The following is a 15825-nucleotide window of genomic DNA, read 5'->3' as shown; positions in this document are numbered from 1 at the left end:
GAGCAACCTTTCACCCCCCCCCACGCCTTCCCTACGATGACAACAGATGGCTTGTTATGTCGATGGGGGGCTGATGTCAACGGCCTCTGTGTATGTGCTTGCTGGGAAGCACACCTTTTCCACCATCATATCAACTGTTGGAACTGTTGGCAATCAAATACACCCTACAATCTCTCCACCATCTGGTAGTGCATCACCTGGTCTCAGTCCTAACGGACAACACAACTGCTTTATGCTACATAAACCAGCAGGGAGGCACAGTTTTGAGATGCCTTTGCAATCTCAGTCTGGAATTCTGGGAAGAGTGTCAACCCCTGGTCATCTTTTTGATAGCATCGTATCTCCGTAGGATTTGGAACGTCACTGCAGGAGCCTCCCTACACAAGTGGGAAATGAACTGGAAGTACCTATGAGTGGTCTTTGATGCCTGGGGCCACTGAAGAATAGATATCTTTGCAACCAGACGCAACATGAAATGCCCCAGCTTCTGCTCCAGAGTGGGCTTTGACCCACTGGTGCTGGGGGACGGGCACCATCTCACTTGGTTCCACCAGGATCTCTTCCTCTTCCCTCCCATCCCTCTGATCACCAGGGTAGTGAACAAGATCATGAGGGAAACCCCGAGGTGCATCTTAATTACACTATGGTGGACCATAGGACCTAAAAAAGGTGGACCATAGGACTCCTCACAGAGACTATCTAGATGGATAGTAGAAAGTTCTGTTACATGCTCACCAAGAGGCTGCTTCCAGGACCTGTGTGCGCTAACTCCACACGAGCTCTGGCAACTTTAACTGCTTTTCTCAAGGGCATTTCTCTGTGTGATATCTGCAATGCTGCCACGTGGGCTACACCCCACACCTTTGTGAAGCACTATGCCCTCGACGTCCACATCCATCAGTGAAACTTGGTGGGACGTTCTGTGTTGCAGTCAACGTGTGTCCGAGTTCCTTCCAGCACTCTCCTCCAGGTAGGCCTGAGCTTGTTATTCTCCCAACAGTGTGATACACAGAGACCATGAAGAAGATGGACAGGTAATCTAGCAAGGGGGGGAACGGAAATAAAAACGTTTAAATCTGTTTAAAGAACCTTACCAAAGCGCAGATAGGCGTTGGGCAAATTCCAGAGACTTTAGCAAGTTTTGTTAAAAGTAAACAATCCATAAAAATGGTGTGGGGAAAAACTGAGAGAGAAGCAAAAGTGAAACCACCAGAGAGAATGAGCCCACGACTGGAAGAGACCACTGAGTTCTCTAAACTTTTGGTGGACTATTTGCACCCTCTACTGGATCAAATGACTAACATCAATCAGCAGCTGACAACTCTAAACCAGAACTTTGCAGCTCAGCAGCTCCAACTGTCTGAAACTACAAAAAAGATGGAGCAAACAGCTGAGAAAGTAAAGGAAAGGGATGCCAACTCTAAAAAAGTCAAGAAAAAGGTGCAAATGCTGGAAAGGAAACAAGCTTCGGAGGAATCTCAACTTTTACAACTGCAAATGGAGAAAGCTAACCTGGTACTCCGGTTCCAAGGGGTCCCTGAAGCAAAAGACGAGAATCTAAAGCAACTTTTGAGTGATGCATTAGCTCTAGTTACAGATTTAAAAGTAGAATACCTTATAAGCAAAATGGATGTGGTCTATTTACATCAAGAAAAATAATCTGCCTGGGAAGATAGTGGTTAGATTCCTAAGGAGACACGTGAGGGATTCAATCCTGAAAGCAGCTACAGGAATACCCCTGAAAATCGGAGGCAATACCATTAGGATTTTAAAAGACATCCCATTTGAAATAAGGAAGAAGAGGAAGAAGTACAAAGACTTAATTCTTTTCTTACAAACAAACAGCATTTCCTACAGATGGCTGACCCCCGAAGGCATCGTTTTCAAACTGCAGGATAAAAAAGAAAAAATTGACTCTGTTTTCAAAGCGCGTGAGTTCTTGAGACTGCAACTGGGAGAGCCAGCTGAGAACGCTAAAGAAGAAGATGATAGCAAATCTAATGGTGAATTGGACTCTGCTTCAGAAAAGGGGGCGGCTGCCCCTAAACGAGAATTGAGGATTGGAAAAGACAAAGCAAAGTGAAGGCTGAAGAACTCTGAATGATGCCTTAAAGCATTTGTTATAAATGATGCTCTTGAGGTTGTCTTTAAACAGTTTAAAAAATGGTTAAAAAGATGAATAATTTAGCTTAATCGACTATGTTCAATGTAATACTAGCATTTTAGACTAACACTTATATAAGCTGATGTAATGATCTCCTGTTCTTGGGGTTTTAGTTATTAGAGGTTTTCTTTCCTTTCTCTTTAGATGTAGATGTTCCCTTCCTATTTTTTTTGTTGTAGTTTGTAGTTTATAGAAAATGCAATACAAAAATCCCCTCCGGGGGGCATAAAAAGAAGAAGATAGGTTGCTTATCTGTAACTGGTGATCCTCGAGTGGTCATCTGTGCATTCACATTACCTCCTTCCCCTCTACTGGTGGTCCTCTTCCTTATCTTGAGGCTTCTTGCAGTGGTCAGAAGGAACTGGTGGGATCCTCATGCCCCTCCCTGTAGGCATGTGCAGTGGTGGCCCCTGTACATGTCATGGGGAAAGGGCGCGAAAAATCCCTTTCAGCTTTCTATCTACCAATCAGGGTCGGTGAAGGCACACTATGTCCCAATAGTGTAAATGCACAGATGACCACTCAAAAATCACCAGTTACAGGTAAGCAAACTGTCTGTCTCTTATTCAACCTAAATCCTGCTAGATCCAAATTTCCAGATATTTTATCGAAATCTTCAAGGCATCCCACAGAAGCTACATATCTCTTGAGTACTTTCTGCTAGTTAATATCCAGCAACGTATTGATTTAATATGTTTATTTTAAAGTATTTATATTCCACCTTTCCCCAATGCCCAGGGTGGCTTGAAAAGTATAAACATAGGTTGTTAAAACCATAACTATATGAATTAAAATACATCAAGTTAAAACTGCAGTATTGTCACTACCAGCTGCTATATGGACATTTTAGATTCATTAATATTCTGTATCCTGAAACCTTTATGAAGGTTTCAAAAGCTTCATATTAGTTATAACAAACTTTAAAAAAATGTGTGTGTGTATATTTACATGTATTTGTGTGTGTGCACAAACACACAAGAGCATACAAAATCTTGTAATTAGATGAGAGATATCTTCCTGAGCTGTAATATAAATGCAAAAGAAAGAACAACCCTGAAAAGACAGTAAAAATTACGAAGCCTCTGCGGTGGCTCAGGTGGTTAAGACACTGAACTGCAGGCTGGAAGGTCGGTAGTTCGGCAGTTTGAGACCCGAGTGTGCCGCATGACGGAGTGAGCTCCCATCTCTGGTTCCAGCTTCTGCCAACCTAGCAGTTCGAAAGCAAGAAATTGCAAGTAGATAAATAGGTACCGCTTTGGTGGGAAGGTAACAGCATTCTGTGCGCCTCAGCGTTTAGACATGCCGGCCACGTGACCACAGAAACGTCTTCGGACAGTGCTGGCTCTTCAGCTTGGAAACGGAGATGAGCATCACAGCCCTAGAGTCTGATTCGACTGGCTTTCGAGCAAGGCAAACCTTTACCTTTAAGCCTTTGTGGAACTTATGGAATACCTGAATATGGCACAGGTCAAATCCCTGCCTTCCCCAAAGATCATCAAAGTATTTATGCTATGAAATAACCTCCATTCCCTGGCAAGGAGAATGAGGTACAAATCGAATAAAATAAATAAATAAATAATTTAATCACTGCTATCCGGCCTGTGTTGTGCCCAAATGGATGAAAAAGAGGCCTAGAATAGATGTTCCAAAAGAGAGGCAACCTTGCATGATTTAAAGAATAATTCATAGTGCCATCTCAAGTTGAATCACACACACACACACACAGTCCACAGAAGAGTGTGACCTCACTCAAAATGGCACCATTACTAACATAATACATTTGGGTTAAGCAACAGGCTTGAGAGGACAGCAGAAATCCTTCTTTCCAAGGTTGCTAGTTAATCTGATCTTGGGAGAAACTCCTTCTCCCATAATATGGAAGTCAGTTGGACCCAGAATGTGAAACCAAACTGCCTCTTCTGAGTTAAGCAAACAGAACATTTCCTTCACTTTCTCTCCACCGGGCAGCACAAACTTAAGACCCTGATGTCGGTGTACCTCTGAGACACACCAGCATGATAGAAATGTTATATTGTTCCAGAGTCTGCCTGTGCAGGAAAGGCGGGTTATAAATCGAAAATAATAATAAATAAATAATAATAAGTAACGCTATAATTCTCAGCGTGTAGAGCTATTATCCAAATTGGTCCCTGTGTCATTCCTGTTACATGTAGTGTCCTTTACCTATGTAGAGCCATGCACATGTTCCCGGGCAATTATTTGAGACCATTTCAGCCTGTTGTACACAGAGATCCCTTTCTAGAACAATACCCTGAGAAAGACGAGAGATAGTCTTAAGAAAATCTTTATTCCCTTATCAATACAGAACTACAATATGAAATGCAAGAGAAAGCAAAAGCATAAAACAGCATTGGAATGTAGTGACGGAGTCCTAGCTATGCTGCCCCTGATTGTTGCCTAATTGGGGCACGTGTGGGAATCACTAAGGGGAAATAAAGGGGGAGAGGAAAATCAGACCAACTGTCCTGAAGAAAAGACTGATGCAATGCGGTCCAGGGCAGGAGAGGGAAAATCTTATTTGCGATCGTTCCCAGGGAGAAGGAGGTCCAACACTGAAACTATGGAGTTGGGAATCCCATGATGGACAAAAGTTCAGGAGCAGTAGGAGGGGGCTCAGTGACCTCAGCAAGGAAGGAAGAAGGTTCAGAAGCAGAACCAACTACCGGAAAGTAGCTCTGAGTAACAGAACTATCTACAAAGCTGGAGCAGGTTCTGGTTCTCTGTTTATAGAGTTTGAAGCGACTAGATTTCAACAGGAAATTCTGTTATCAGCCCAAACCTGGGTGGAGTTTAGGAACTGGAACAATGTGCAGGGTCCTGTTTCCTGTTGGGATTTTGGATGAGTCTATAATGGCAAACCACCTCTGAATGTCTTTTGCCTTGAAAACCCCCCAGGCTCACCATTAGTCAGTTGCAACCTGCAAAAAAAGAAAAGAAAAAGAAAAGACCATGATAGGGAAGAAGGGAGGTCCAAATATGGTCGTGTTAGGTAGGACAGCAGAATAACCTAGGTGGGACGATTAGTTTACCTGAGCTTAACGATGTTCTCTGGGCTTGCAATTTAATTACTGGAGAAGTCTGTATTGTACAGAGGGTGCTGGGGTCTCAGTTTATTGTCCAGCAAACTTCAGTCAATTACTTGTGAACATGGATGTGATGAAGCTCTGGAGGATTTAGACAAAGCAACTTTATGCCCCTTGGAGCATTCCAGCAGTTGTTTTACCTTCATGTGAGACTGCCAAAAGGAATTCCTAAAAGCCAAAAATGCAGTCCATGTAATACCTTTTATTAGGAACAACCCAATGACACATAACAGCATGCAAGCTTTAGAGTTTCCCATAATTCTGCATCAGGCCAAATGTTACAAAAGAAAAAGAGGGGGCACACGTAGATTTCAAGCATATTTTTGAGATCCTGACGTAAAGACTTCTTCATGCCAGTGCCTGGTGGATATTCTGGCAGGTAATGAAGATTATGGTGTTGAGTTGCTTTAGGCCGTGGGCCATAAAAGCTAGAGGCAATAAAGCAATTAAACTCTGTAGCAACAATTCCCATCGTTTTGATTTCCCCCCTTACCCTGCCAGTTTTAGGTGCCTCTGCCTCAGTATCAAACTGGATATCCAGGCCTCTGGCAGCCAGGTCAGAGTCTTTTGTGGTGAGCAAATGCAGGGGTCCCTGTGTGGGATGCAGTTTAAATCATTATAGAGAAATATTCCGTGTAACTACAATAGCAAATGGCTCTGTGAATAATAAAAGGTAGCGGTGATAGTTCCCATCCCTGACATGTCCCTATATAGAAAAAGAATCAATCAAATAGATAACTATTAATTAAAAAGTGAAACATATTAAAAACAAAGAAACACATTATTAGAATTGAGCATCCATTTAAAATAATACAATACCACCCATAAGTATGACCACTCAACATGATAAAATGCTTTTTCTGCAGCCAGAAATATTAATGCTTTTTTGTGTGTCAGATTAGTCTTTTGATGTTTGTTGATATTTTAATAATTTCTGATATAGCCCGTGTTTGATCCAGATTGACATATTTTAAAATCAACATATCTAATCTGTTTGCACTGGCAGTTGTCCAAATAATAAAATACCAATTTATACTACAATCCTAAACAGAGTTACACCCTTCTAAGTCCATTGAAATGTGTATGAAAAATGCCATGAATGCCAAAAGGTAAATCTGATTCGTAACCTTCAGTATAAATAATTTACAGTGCAATCCTAAAAATACTTTCCTGGGAGTGCCATTGAGTAGACTACAGTAGGATTCTGAGTAGATCTGCTTGCACTATTCATCTGCTTGGGGAGTTTTGAGAGGTGGTACAAAATTTCCTCCAGGATCCCGCCCCTCAGAATCTCCAGAATTCTCTAGGTTTTCATGGGGAGCTCCCTTCCGTCTTTCCTTTAACTCTTCCTTCTTTCCTTTAACTCTTATTGAGGGAGCTCCCTTTCTTCCTTCTTTCCTTTAACTCTTTTACTCTCAACATGCTGTTTTTCCAGCAACATGTTCATTCCTCAACGTGCCCCTTTTCACCATACTGATGGAGTCCCCCAGACCCATGCCTTGTCTATGAGTTTCTTGGAGTTTTTCTGTTTTCATAATCATACACAGATTGGCAAGGTTACTGATTTGATTTTATACTGGCAAATGGTTTGTATGGCTACCTTCAGCTTCTGTATGTTAGTAGGTTTTTTAAAAGGTTACAAAAACTGTTGATCTTCGTCGTGGTCTCTGTGCAGTCCCACACATGGGTTGGGCGCCTGCGCACGACATCGACCGGAGAAACTTCTAGAGCTTTGCCTCAGAAAGCTTTTGGCGGGCTCTCTTCCCGCCCTGGGGAGCGGGGCGGGGGGGGGGCAAAAAAGAAAAGAAAGTCTCTCGGTTCTTGATTATACCCAGAATTTAACTTTGTTGACCTTGGAGATACAACTGGATCTAAACTTAAGTTCCACATCTGTTTGTTAACTCTTTTATCTGTATGCTAATTCACTGCCATTCATAGGTCTTAACAACGGCTGTAATCCAATCTCAGCTATACTTATCGCCCAGTTACTTCTGCATCTTGACTCTAACCAGGCCTTCCCGGCAACTGACCTCCCCACCTACATGTGAGGCTTGAGGAAAACTGTTTCAGTGCCTCTGATGAAGTGTGCCACTTTGTTGGTTTTAAAGGTGCCACTGGACTCAAACTTTGTACTGTTCTCCAAGCAGTGTGTTTGCTCACATTTGCTGAAGTTCTATAAAAGAGCAATCATCCTATCCTAAATAGAAGGGGGCATTTGCCTCCCAAGTTGCCTTGAACCAAGAGGAAAGGTGGGATAGAAATATTTTAACAATAAATAAAGTCAACAGAATACTACTGTTGTATCATAAAGTCTTAATACTTAAGGAAGGGCTAGCTTAAGAATACAGTTTGCAGTGGGTTTCCTTTTTTGTCTGTCTGGCTGTAGCTGTGTGCCCAGTAGTCTCTGGGAAAGGCCAAGTCCTCAAGTAAGAATACTTCATCAGTGCAAGTAATCAGCATGTAATCCCGAATGACTAAAGTGGGACAAGGAGCCTAAATGTGCCTTTTGTACCTAGCCTCCTGTTCCTCTGTCCCGGCCTGGGTCTGGGGACCCCCCCCCACGGATGGGCCTGGAGCAGCTTAGCTGTCTGCAGCAGGAGACGAGGCCGCGGGAACAGGTCGCCAGGGATGCCACACTGTTCAGCAGCTCAGGGCACAGGAGCTGGAGCCGCCTGAGCCACCCCCTCCCGGGCAAGGGGCAACTCGCCTCGTGGGGGCCAAAGTCTGGAGGCCTGGAAATGGGGACAGGCATGGCAGCAGGGCCCCCCCCGAGGCAAGCACCAGGCCCAGGGAGGGCGGCAGAACGGCCACGGGAGGCGACGTGGGCGGGCCTGGCATCTGTCCAGGGACCCATGGCAGACATACCTGGCACAGGGATGGCAACACTGGAATGGGGCTCCTGCCCTGTTGGGGCGGAACACCCTCAGAACACAGCAAGGGAGGAATGGGGCCAGCCCAGGAAGAGGACAGCGGGGCCCAGCCAATAGGGAGGAGGAGGAGGAGGAGGAATGGCAGGACCGCCGTCCACTCAGCGGGGGTGGGAAGGAGAAGGAAAAATGGAAATAAAAAGGGGGGGAAATGCTGGAGCCGGGGAGGGAAAGGAGGCTGGCAGCTACAGGGAGAGAGGGGGAGAGAGAGAGACACGAGAGAGCTCGTGTGCCGCAGAATAAGCCCAGGGGGACCCTGTGGAGGAGAAGTAACCACCACGGGCCCCTTTTCTGAGGCTTCAAGCACAACCACCGTTACCTTTTATCACACAGTGGAGGGCCGACCTCTGAGGGCGGCCCAAGGGGGGGGCGCCACACCCTCAAATTCCCAAGGTCTCTCTGAGCCTCAATATTTGCAGCAAGGCCTTCTCTGCAAGCTTCATTCCACAAGCCAAAGGGAGCATTCCTAAGTAAGTCGAATCAGATGCAAGCCCTACATCATCCAATGGGGCTTCCTTCCGGGAAAAATGTCATTAGGGTTTCAGCCACACTCATACGTTGATTAGGCTAGGAGGCCCAAGTCCAAATACCTGGTCACTGTGAAACCAGTTGGATGACCACGAGTCAACCATTCTTCCCTAGCCTATTTACTAGGGATCAGGGCTTTTTTAAAAAGAAAAAGCCCAGCAGGAACTGATTAGCATAATAGACCACACCCAACAGCATTAACTCATTAGCCTATTAGGCCACATCTCCATGTCTTCCCTTGGCTTGGCTGGGCACACCGTGGCTGCGGGGAACCTGGGCAAGCCAGCCCTTGGACAGGCCGGGGAAGGCACGGGGAGGCTTTTAAATGCCTCCCCGATCCTTCCAGGGGCCCCCTGGCCCGCCTGCCTTGGAGTCACTGGGGGAGTCGCTCTCCAGGCCTTCCCCTCTTGCCACGCACGCAGAGGTTTTGGCTGTAGTGGGCGTGGCCAACTCTGAACCCAGCCGGAACTCCGTTCCTGCCCCAAAATAGCCCTGCTAGGGATGCACTTCCTAGTTCCCCACCTTTTAAGTCTGTGGCAGCTTCTCATCTGAAGGGTTGCTGGATTTGTCAGAACATCTTTTTGTTGCATAGATCATTTGGGGTTTTGGGTCTTTCTGAAATGGAATTCCTTTGTGCTAATAGCAGTTTATGATTGTGACAACAGGGAAAACAACAAGCCTTTTCAATTCAGATAGTTATATTGATAAATGACATCCTATATTTTAAAAAAAGCAAGTTAGTAATAATGATGCTTTCTGGACAGGTTCCCACTGCCGGATCCAAAATTGATGGGCTACTGGAATGTCAACCAGTTGGGCAACGCAAGGCAGAAGCTTCTGTGCTCAACTGAAACACATCGCATAGACGTAAAGGTTTGTGAACAACATAATCTGGGTTGTAAATCTGTTCTTTTCCAGCAAAATAAGCCACTTTGGGTCTCCATTGGGAAGAAGGGTGGGATATAAATGAAGAAAATAAATACTGTGCAGCTTGCTGATCTCATGAGATCTCATAATCCTGATGGCATACCAGAATCCGAGCGTAGAGTCCTGGAGGCAAGGGTCCCTTCCTTCTCGTGCTGACCTCAGGTGAGCCACTACATTTATAATCAAAGTTTCGCCATTATGCACTTCCACAGCATTGCTCCCCCCCGCCCAGTACGGGTCGGCTCCCCCTTTTTCTCGAAAGTCTGGGAAGTTCAGTTAGGTTCCAGGAGCACCTTGGAGACCAACAAGATGTTTGAGGTGTTGTAGATGCTACACTTGATCTTAGCCAGGAAGCCGAGAAGATCCCTTGGTCAGATCTCTGACCAGGGGTCGTTTCGTAGAAAAACCCATACCTCACCCGGGGGAACTGCGATCCCCCCCCAAAATGACCTCTGTCTCTGAAATTATCTTTGTGGGAAGTTCATGGTGAAGAATATTCTGGAAGAGGCAATGCTGGAGGCTTAAACTTCTTTATGACAATCTATTTCTTTACAAACGGATGCTGTGTGCAGGCATTACAGGGGCACAGGCACAGGGCCTCAGAGACTAGGCTCTACCCCTGGAATCAGAAGTCCAAGCCCCACCCCCCACCCCCCATGAAGCATTCAGCTTCCCTGGCACTGAAGCCTAAAGGAAGGGAACCTTCGCTTGACATAATCACACAACTCAACAATGTTTGACTTCTCTCATAGAGATTTCCTGCACCCCATGGAATTTGTGATTGTATGTAGGCAGGGTTGCCAGGCCTTGGACCTTCATCCTGGCGGGGGGTTGTAGGCCGGCTCCAAGACTCCTCTAAGGTCACCACAGAGTTTTTACCCAAATGCTAGAGTGTCTCCTGAACAATGTGCCCCGCATGATGATGTCACCTCTGGGCACATTGGGCACACCAGGACCTTTTGTAGGTGGGGCTCCCTCTGCTGGCCAGCTGGCTGATGGCAGATTGGGGCCCCCAAAACCAAAGAACCCCCCCCCCCCCCCATATGTAGGTTTGCCCTTAATGATGCCATCTGTAAAGAATGTTGAAGAACCTGAGCTTCAGGGTATTTCTCCTCACTTTCTTTTAGGGTCCACTGTATTTAAATGTGCAGGCATTTCCCGTGGAGAGGCATGACGCCAGGTCCCTGAGTTTCACAGAAGAACATGCTTTTTGGTCTCTGCCTTTGAATGAAGTTAATTTAGTGTGTGACGTTGCTGTGGCACAAGGTAGAGTGGAACCTCGCTTTTGCTAAACTGATGATAATATAAACCTGCAACAACAATAAGAACAATAATAATATAGGTAAAAGGTAAAGGTTCCCTTGCTCGAAAGCCAGTTGAGTCCGACTCTAGGGTTGCGGTGCTCACCTCCGTTTCAAAGCCGAAGAGCCAGCGCTGTCCGAAGACGTTTCCGTGGTCATGTGGCCGGCATGACTAAACACCAAGGCGTATGGAACGCTGTTACCTTCCCACTAAAGTGGTACCTATTTATCTACTTGCCATTTCTTGCTTTCGAACTGCTAGGTTGGCAGGAGCTGGAACTAGAGATTGGAGCTCACTCCATCATGCGGCACCCAGGTCTTGAACTGCTGAACTACTGACCTTCCACAGCCTGCAGTTCAGCATCTTAACCACTTGAGCCACCGCAAATCCTAGGAGATCCTAGGATTGTCTGGAAGCCAGAAGTCTAGCATTTTGCACCACTTTAGCGTTATGCACCACTAGGTGGCGGGCTAGAGTTGTTTCAAAGGCAAGAGACATTTCAGAGATGGGTTTGCCATTGCCTGGCTCTGCGTCACGGCCCTGGTATTCCTTGGAGGCGGCCCTTCCAAATCCTAGCCAGGGCTGACCTTGGTTAGCTTCCAAGATCTGACAAAATAGGCCTAGCCTGGGCTGTCCAGGTCATGGCAACTGCATGAGGGTTGTTCCAGAGGGGAGCCACGTTGGTCTGCAGTAAAAGAGCCAGGTTCGAGTTCAGCAGCACCTTGGAGACCAACAAGATTTCCAGAGCAGATAAGCTTTCAAGAGTCCGTGTTCCCTTCGTCAGATGCCCTCCCTTCATCAGAGAGTACCTGGCCAGGGGGACGTTGACGCCCAAAAGCGTGGCGCCCAAAAGCCTCGTTGGTCTCTGAGGTGCTCCTGGATTGGAGTCTAGCTGCAGAACGATATGGAGGCACACCCCACAGATTAGGGTGTGAATTATTTTGCTTGTTACTTAAAAGCAATTTCATTGAAGAAAAGTTATGTACTTTGAAACTGAAGCTCAAATACTTTGGCCACCCAATGAGAAGGGAGCACTCACTGGAGAAGAAGGCCCTGATGCTGGGAAAGACTGAAGGTCAAAGAAGACGGGGACAGCAAAGTATGAGATGGTTAGACAGTGTCACAGACGCAACGAACATGAAATTGAGCCAACTTCTGAGGATGGCGGAAGACAGGAGGGCCTGGCGGGATCTGGTCCATGGGGTCACGAAGAGTCGGACTCGACTGTGCGACTAAACAACAACATCATCTGCCCATGTCAAAAATTGTATGTGGGCAGTACTGTGAGGGTAGTACCCTAACCCACATTTTACAACATCAGAGTCTCGTATAAAACACAAAAGTGTAGAAGCTCCAATGGTCACTCACTCCATTGAAAAGGGACATGTAGCTGAAGATATGTGGGTTTATTTCCATTGTTATTTCCATTGTTATTTCCAAATGCAATAGACAATCTTACAATAAAATATTCATAAAAGGTTGTTACAATTGGAGAGTTTTTGGATGTTTCAATTGCATGCATTTACTGAGTATGGCTTAAATCAAAGTTTAGATTTTTCATGTTTTGTGTAGTCATTAGTGTTTAGCCTATATGAGGACTGTTACTTTGAGCACAGCTGAAAATAATTAGCACCAGCCAACTATTTATGTTACCAAGTAATGGTAAAAATTAAGAACTTCTACCAACCCTTCTGAGTTTTAAGCAGCTTGTAAGTTTTCATGAAGTTTGGGAGGTATACTGTGTATTTTTATCCTTCTGTAGATGATATATGTTGATATCCTTTTTACGATTTATTTTTTATATGATTTATGATTTTATGATTTATGGAAATGCTTATCCTTGACTCTGATGAAGATTGGAAATGTGATCTCACCTGGGAGACACGTTAGTTTGCTGGAAAGTCATATCCACAGAAAGATACTGATATACCTGCTGTATATCAGAAAACACAAGTCATCTCGGTGCCTGAATTTTTCTTTGAGTTGTTATGTGTGATGTTACGCAACTTTGTTTGACTTGTCGTGGCTCGTCTTTTGTCCTTTGACATGGTATACATATATGTTTAAGATTTATTTAGTAAGACATGTTGTACACATACATTCAACATTCCATATTATGGAGTTTCCTTCTATTATATTGCATTTAACTTTAATATAATTATCAGAAAATAAGCTTGCACAAGTTTTTATTCGTATATAATTGTTAGAAATTGTTTTTTCACAGTGTATTTTGTTTTCTTGGTGTCAGCAGCACTGTGTTCCTATTGATTTATTTTTGTAAATATGCATGGCTGACCCCAAACACCTTGATTCAGCAGCTTCACAAGCTGTGGAGATTTCACCAAGCCCTTTCAACAGACTGCAGAAGCCGAGGCCTCTGCTGCTTCCAAACTAAAGGCTGAGGGCCAAACTACATATTACACAAGGGTTTGGCCTGTTTGGTGTGGTGGTGAAGAGCAGCAGACTCTAATCTGGGAGAACCGGGTTTGATTCCCCACTCCTCCTCCACATGAAGCTGCTGGTTTGACTTTGGGTCAGTCACAAGTTCTCTCAGAGCTGTTCTCTCAAGAGCAGTCCTCGCGAGAGCTCTCTCAGCCCCACCCGCCTCACAGGGTGTCTGTTGTGTGGGGAAGGGAAGGGGAAGGAGATTGTGAGCTGCTCTGAGACTCCCAAGTGAAGGGCCATGGGGTATCAATGCAGTCCTCCTCCTCCTTCTGCCAACATCATTTTATATAACAATTTGACCATTTAAAATGCCACACAGGGAGCCTGTTTTGACACTTGAAAAGAGCAAGATTACCCCCCCGTGCCATGTAGGGTGGCCAACCCCCAGGTGGTGACTGGAGCTCTCCTAGAATGGCAACTGGCCTCCCGATGACAGGGATCCGTCCCCCTGGAGGAAGCGGCTGCTCTGGGAGGCGGGTTCCCTGGCCTCCTGCTCTCCCTTGGCCCCATAGCCCTGAGAGGGACAGTGGGACGGGGATAAGTGGGAGAGAGGGCGCACTGCACTTGCATGTCCGCCCTTGCCCAAAGGAGCCGTGTTGTAGATGTGTGGTTGGCAGAGGTTGTGGCTGCTCCATGTTCTGTGCGGGGGCCCTCCAGTTCCCAAACTCTGGGGCTAAATGTGTGAGCTTCCCCACCTTGACTTCCGAAGCACTGGATGTGTAATGAATGTGTCAGATTAAACATATTTAAATGTGCTCTTGTTGTAAAGTCAAAGTAACTGTGTTAGTCCCCAAACAACCTTTTCATCACAGAGAAATCTTGAATGTGCCCCTAATCTGCTTATTTCCTCTCCTCTTCTTTAAAGAGAATGAAACCAAAAACTCCCTTTATGTGGCTACTTGCAATCCAGTGTCTTTATACTTTATGGAAACATCCAGTGCAAATGGATATTATGTCGACTTGTATGATATCTTCCCAAGGACGGTTGGAGGCGTCTGGCAACCTCTTGTGACTGTGGCGGCACTGGGAGGTCCGCTCCAAGGACAAGTCATTCTGCACGAAGAGCAGGTAGAAAATCTGCTTCCTGTTTCTGGGCAGTCAGTTCTCTCCCTCTGATGCCTGTTCCTCCTCCCTAAGCAGGCAGACTTCCTGCTCTCCTCCTGCTGCATTAGATGCTGCCTGTGGGGCGGAAAAAGCACCACGTGAGATATGAGATCACCGTCCCTGCTTTGCATGCCTAAATGAGGGAAAGGAGGCGGAGACGGGCAACTCCTGCTTGTGGGGGTGGGGATGCGTCACTCACCACCCTACGTCACGCCAGACGGAATCTGAAGGGCCATCCTGTGGCTGCCCTTTGGCAATGCTAATGGTTGCCATTTGGCCTGGCGGAAAACTCCTCTTCCCTCAGCCCTTATTCCTTTGCATCTCAGTCTCGGTCCACCATAGCCAGGAGAACGGAAAATACATTCCAAAGCAGTCTTCTTCCTTTTTTTTAACCATTAGTCATAGAATCATAGAGTTGGAAGGAACCTCCAGGGTCATCTAGTCCAACCCCCTGCACAATGCAGGTCTTCAACATAGCACAACAACCCTGTGAGGTAGGCTATGATGAGAGAGTGTGACTGGCCGTGAAAAGGAAAAATAGATGTGGGAAGTTTTATAGTATGCAAAGAGGATGATAAGCAGTGAAGAACTAGGTAATGTTTAAATATTTTGCTTAAGAACATAAGAGAACCCAATGTTGGATCAGGCCAATGTCCCATCCAGTTCAACACTCTGTGTCACACAGTGGCCAGAAATACCAGGTGCCATCAGGAGGTCGAGCAGTGGGGCCAGGACATTAAAAGCCCTCCCACTGTTCCCTCCCCCCCCCAAGCACCAAGAATACAGAGCATCCCATGCCCCAGACCCAGAGTTCCTATCTATACCTTGCAGCTAATAGCCACTGATGGACCTCTGCTCCATATGCTTATCCAATTCCCTCTTGAAGCCGTCCATGCTTGTAGCCGCCACCACCTCCTGTGGCAGTGAATTCCATGGGTTAATCCCTCTTTAGGTGAAGAAGTACTTCCTTTTACCTGTTCTAACCCGAACGCTAAGCAATTTCACTGAGTGCCCACGAGTTCTTGTATTGTGAGAAAGGGAGAAAAGTACCTCTTTCTCTACCTGTTCTATCCCATGCATAATCTTGTAAACCTCGATCATGTCACCCTTTAGTCGTCGTTTCTCCAAGCTAAAGAGCCCCAAGCGCTTTAACCTTTCTTCATAAGGAAAGCTGTTAGCCGAACTGCCTTAATTTATGAATAAATGTGGGGAATTATGAGTATTAAATTGCAATAGGCATTAAATATAGGATCAGAACCTATGTTTGCGGGAGTTTGATTTCCCAGTCCCAGAAATAGACGCAGAGGCTAGATTACTAAAGCAG

General features: G+C 45.6%; 1 protein-coding gene across 1 annotated transcript in view; it reads left to right on the top strand.

Moving 5' to 3' along the window:
- VWA8 (von Willebrand factor A domain containing 8) overlaps positions 1 to 15825 on the top strand; it is a gene marked incomplete at its 3' end in the record, with an annotated part of 127269 nt that overhangs the window by 74051 nt on the left and 37393 nt on the right. Inside the window, exons 26-28 of the mRNA XM_015422395.1 lie at positions 9488 to 9596; positions 10778 to 10916; positions 14263 to 14465. Of these exons, the coding sequence (XP_015277881.1) occupies positions 9488 to 9596; positions 10778 to 10916; positions 14263 to 14465 (451 nt within the window). The remainder of the gene's footprint in view (positions 1 to 9487; positions 9597 to 10777; positions 10917 to 14262; positions 14466 to 15825) is intronic.

The sequence above is a fragment of the Gekko japonicus genome, unplaced genomic scaffold (genome assembly GCF_001447785.1).
Source record: "Gekko japonicus isolate JY-2015 unplaced genomic scaffold, Gekko_japonicus_V1.1 scaffold1072, whole genome shotgun sequence".
Taxonomy (NCBI): Eukaryota; Metazoa; Chordata; class Lepidosauria; order Squamata; family Gekkonidae; genus Gekko; species Gekko japonicus.
This window is presented reverse-complemented; position numbering and strand designations above follow the sequence as displayed.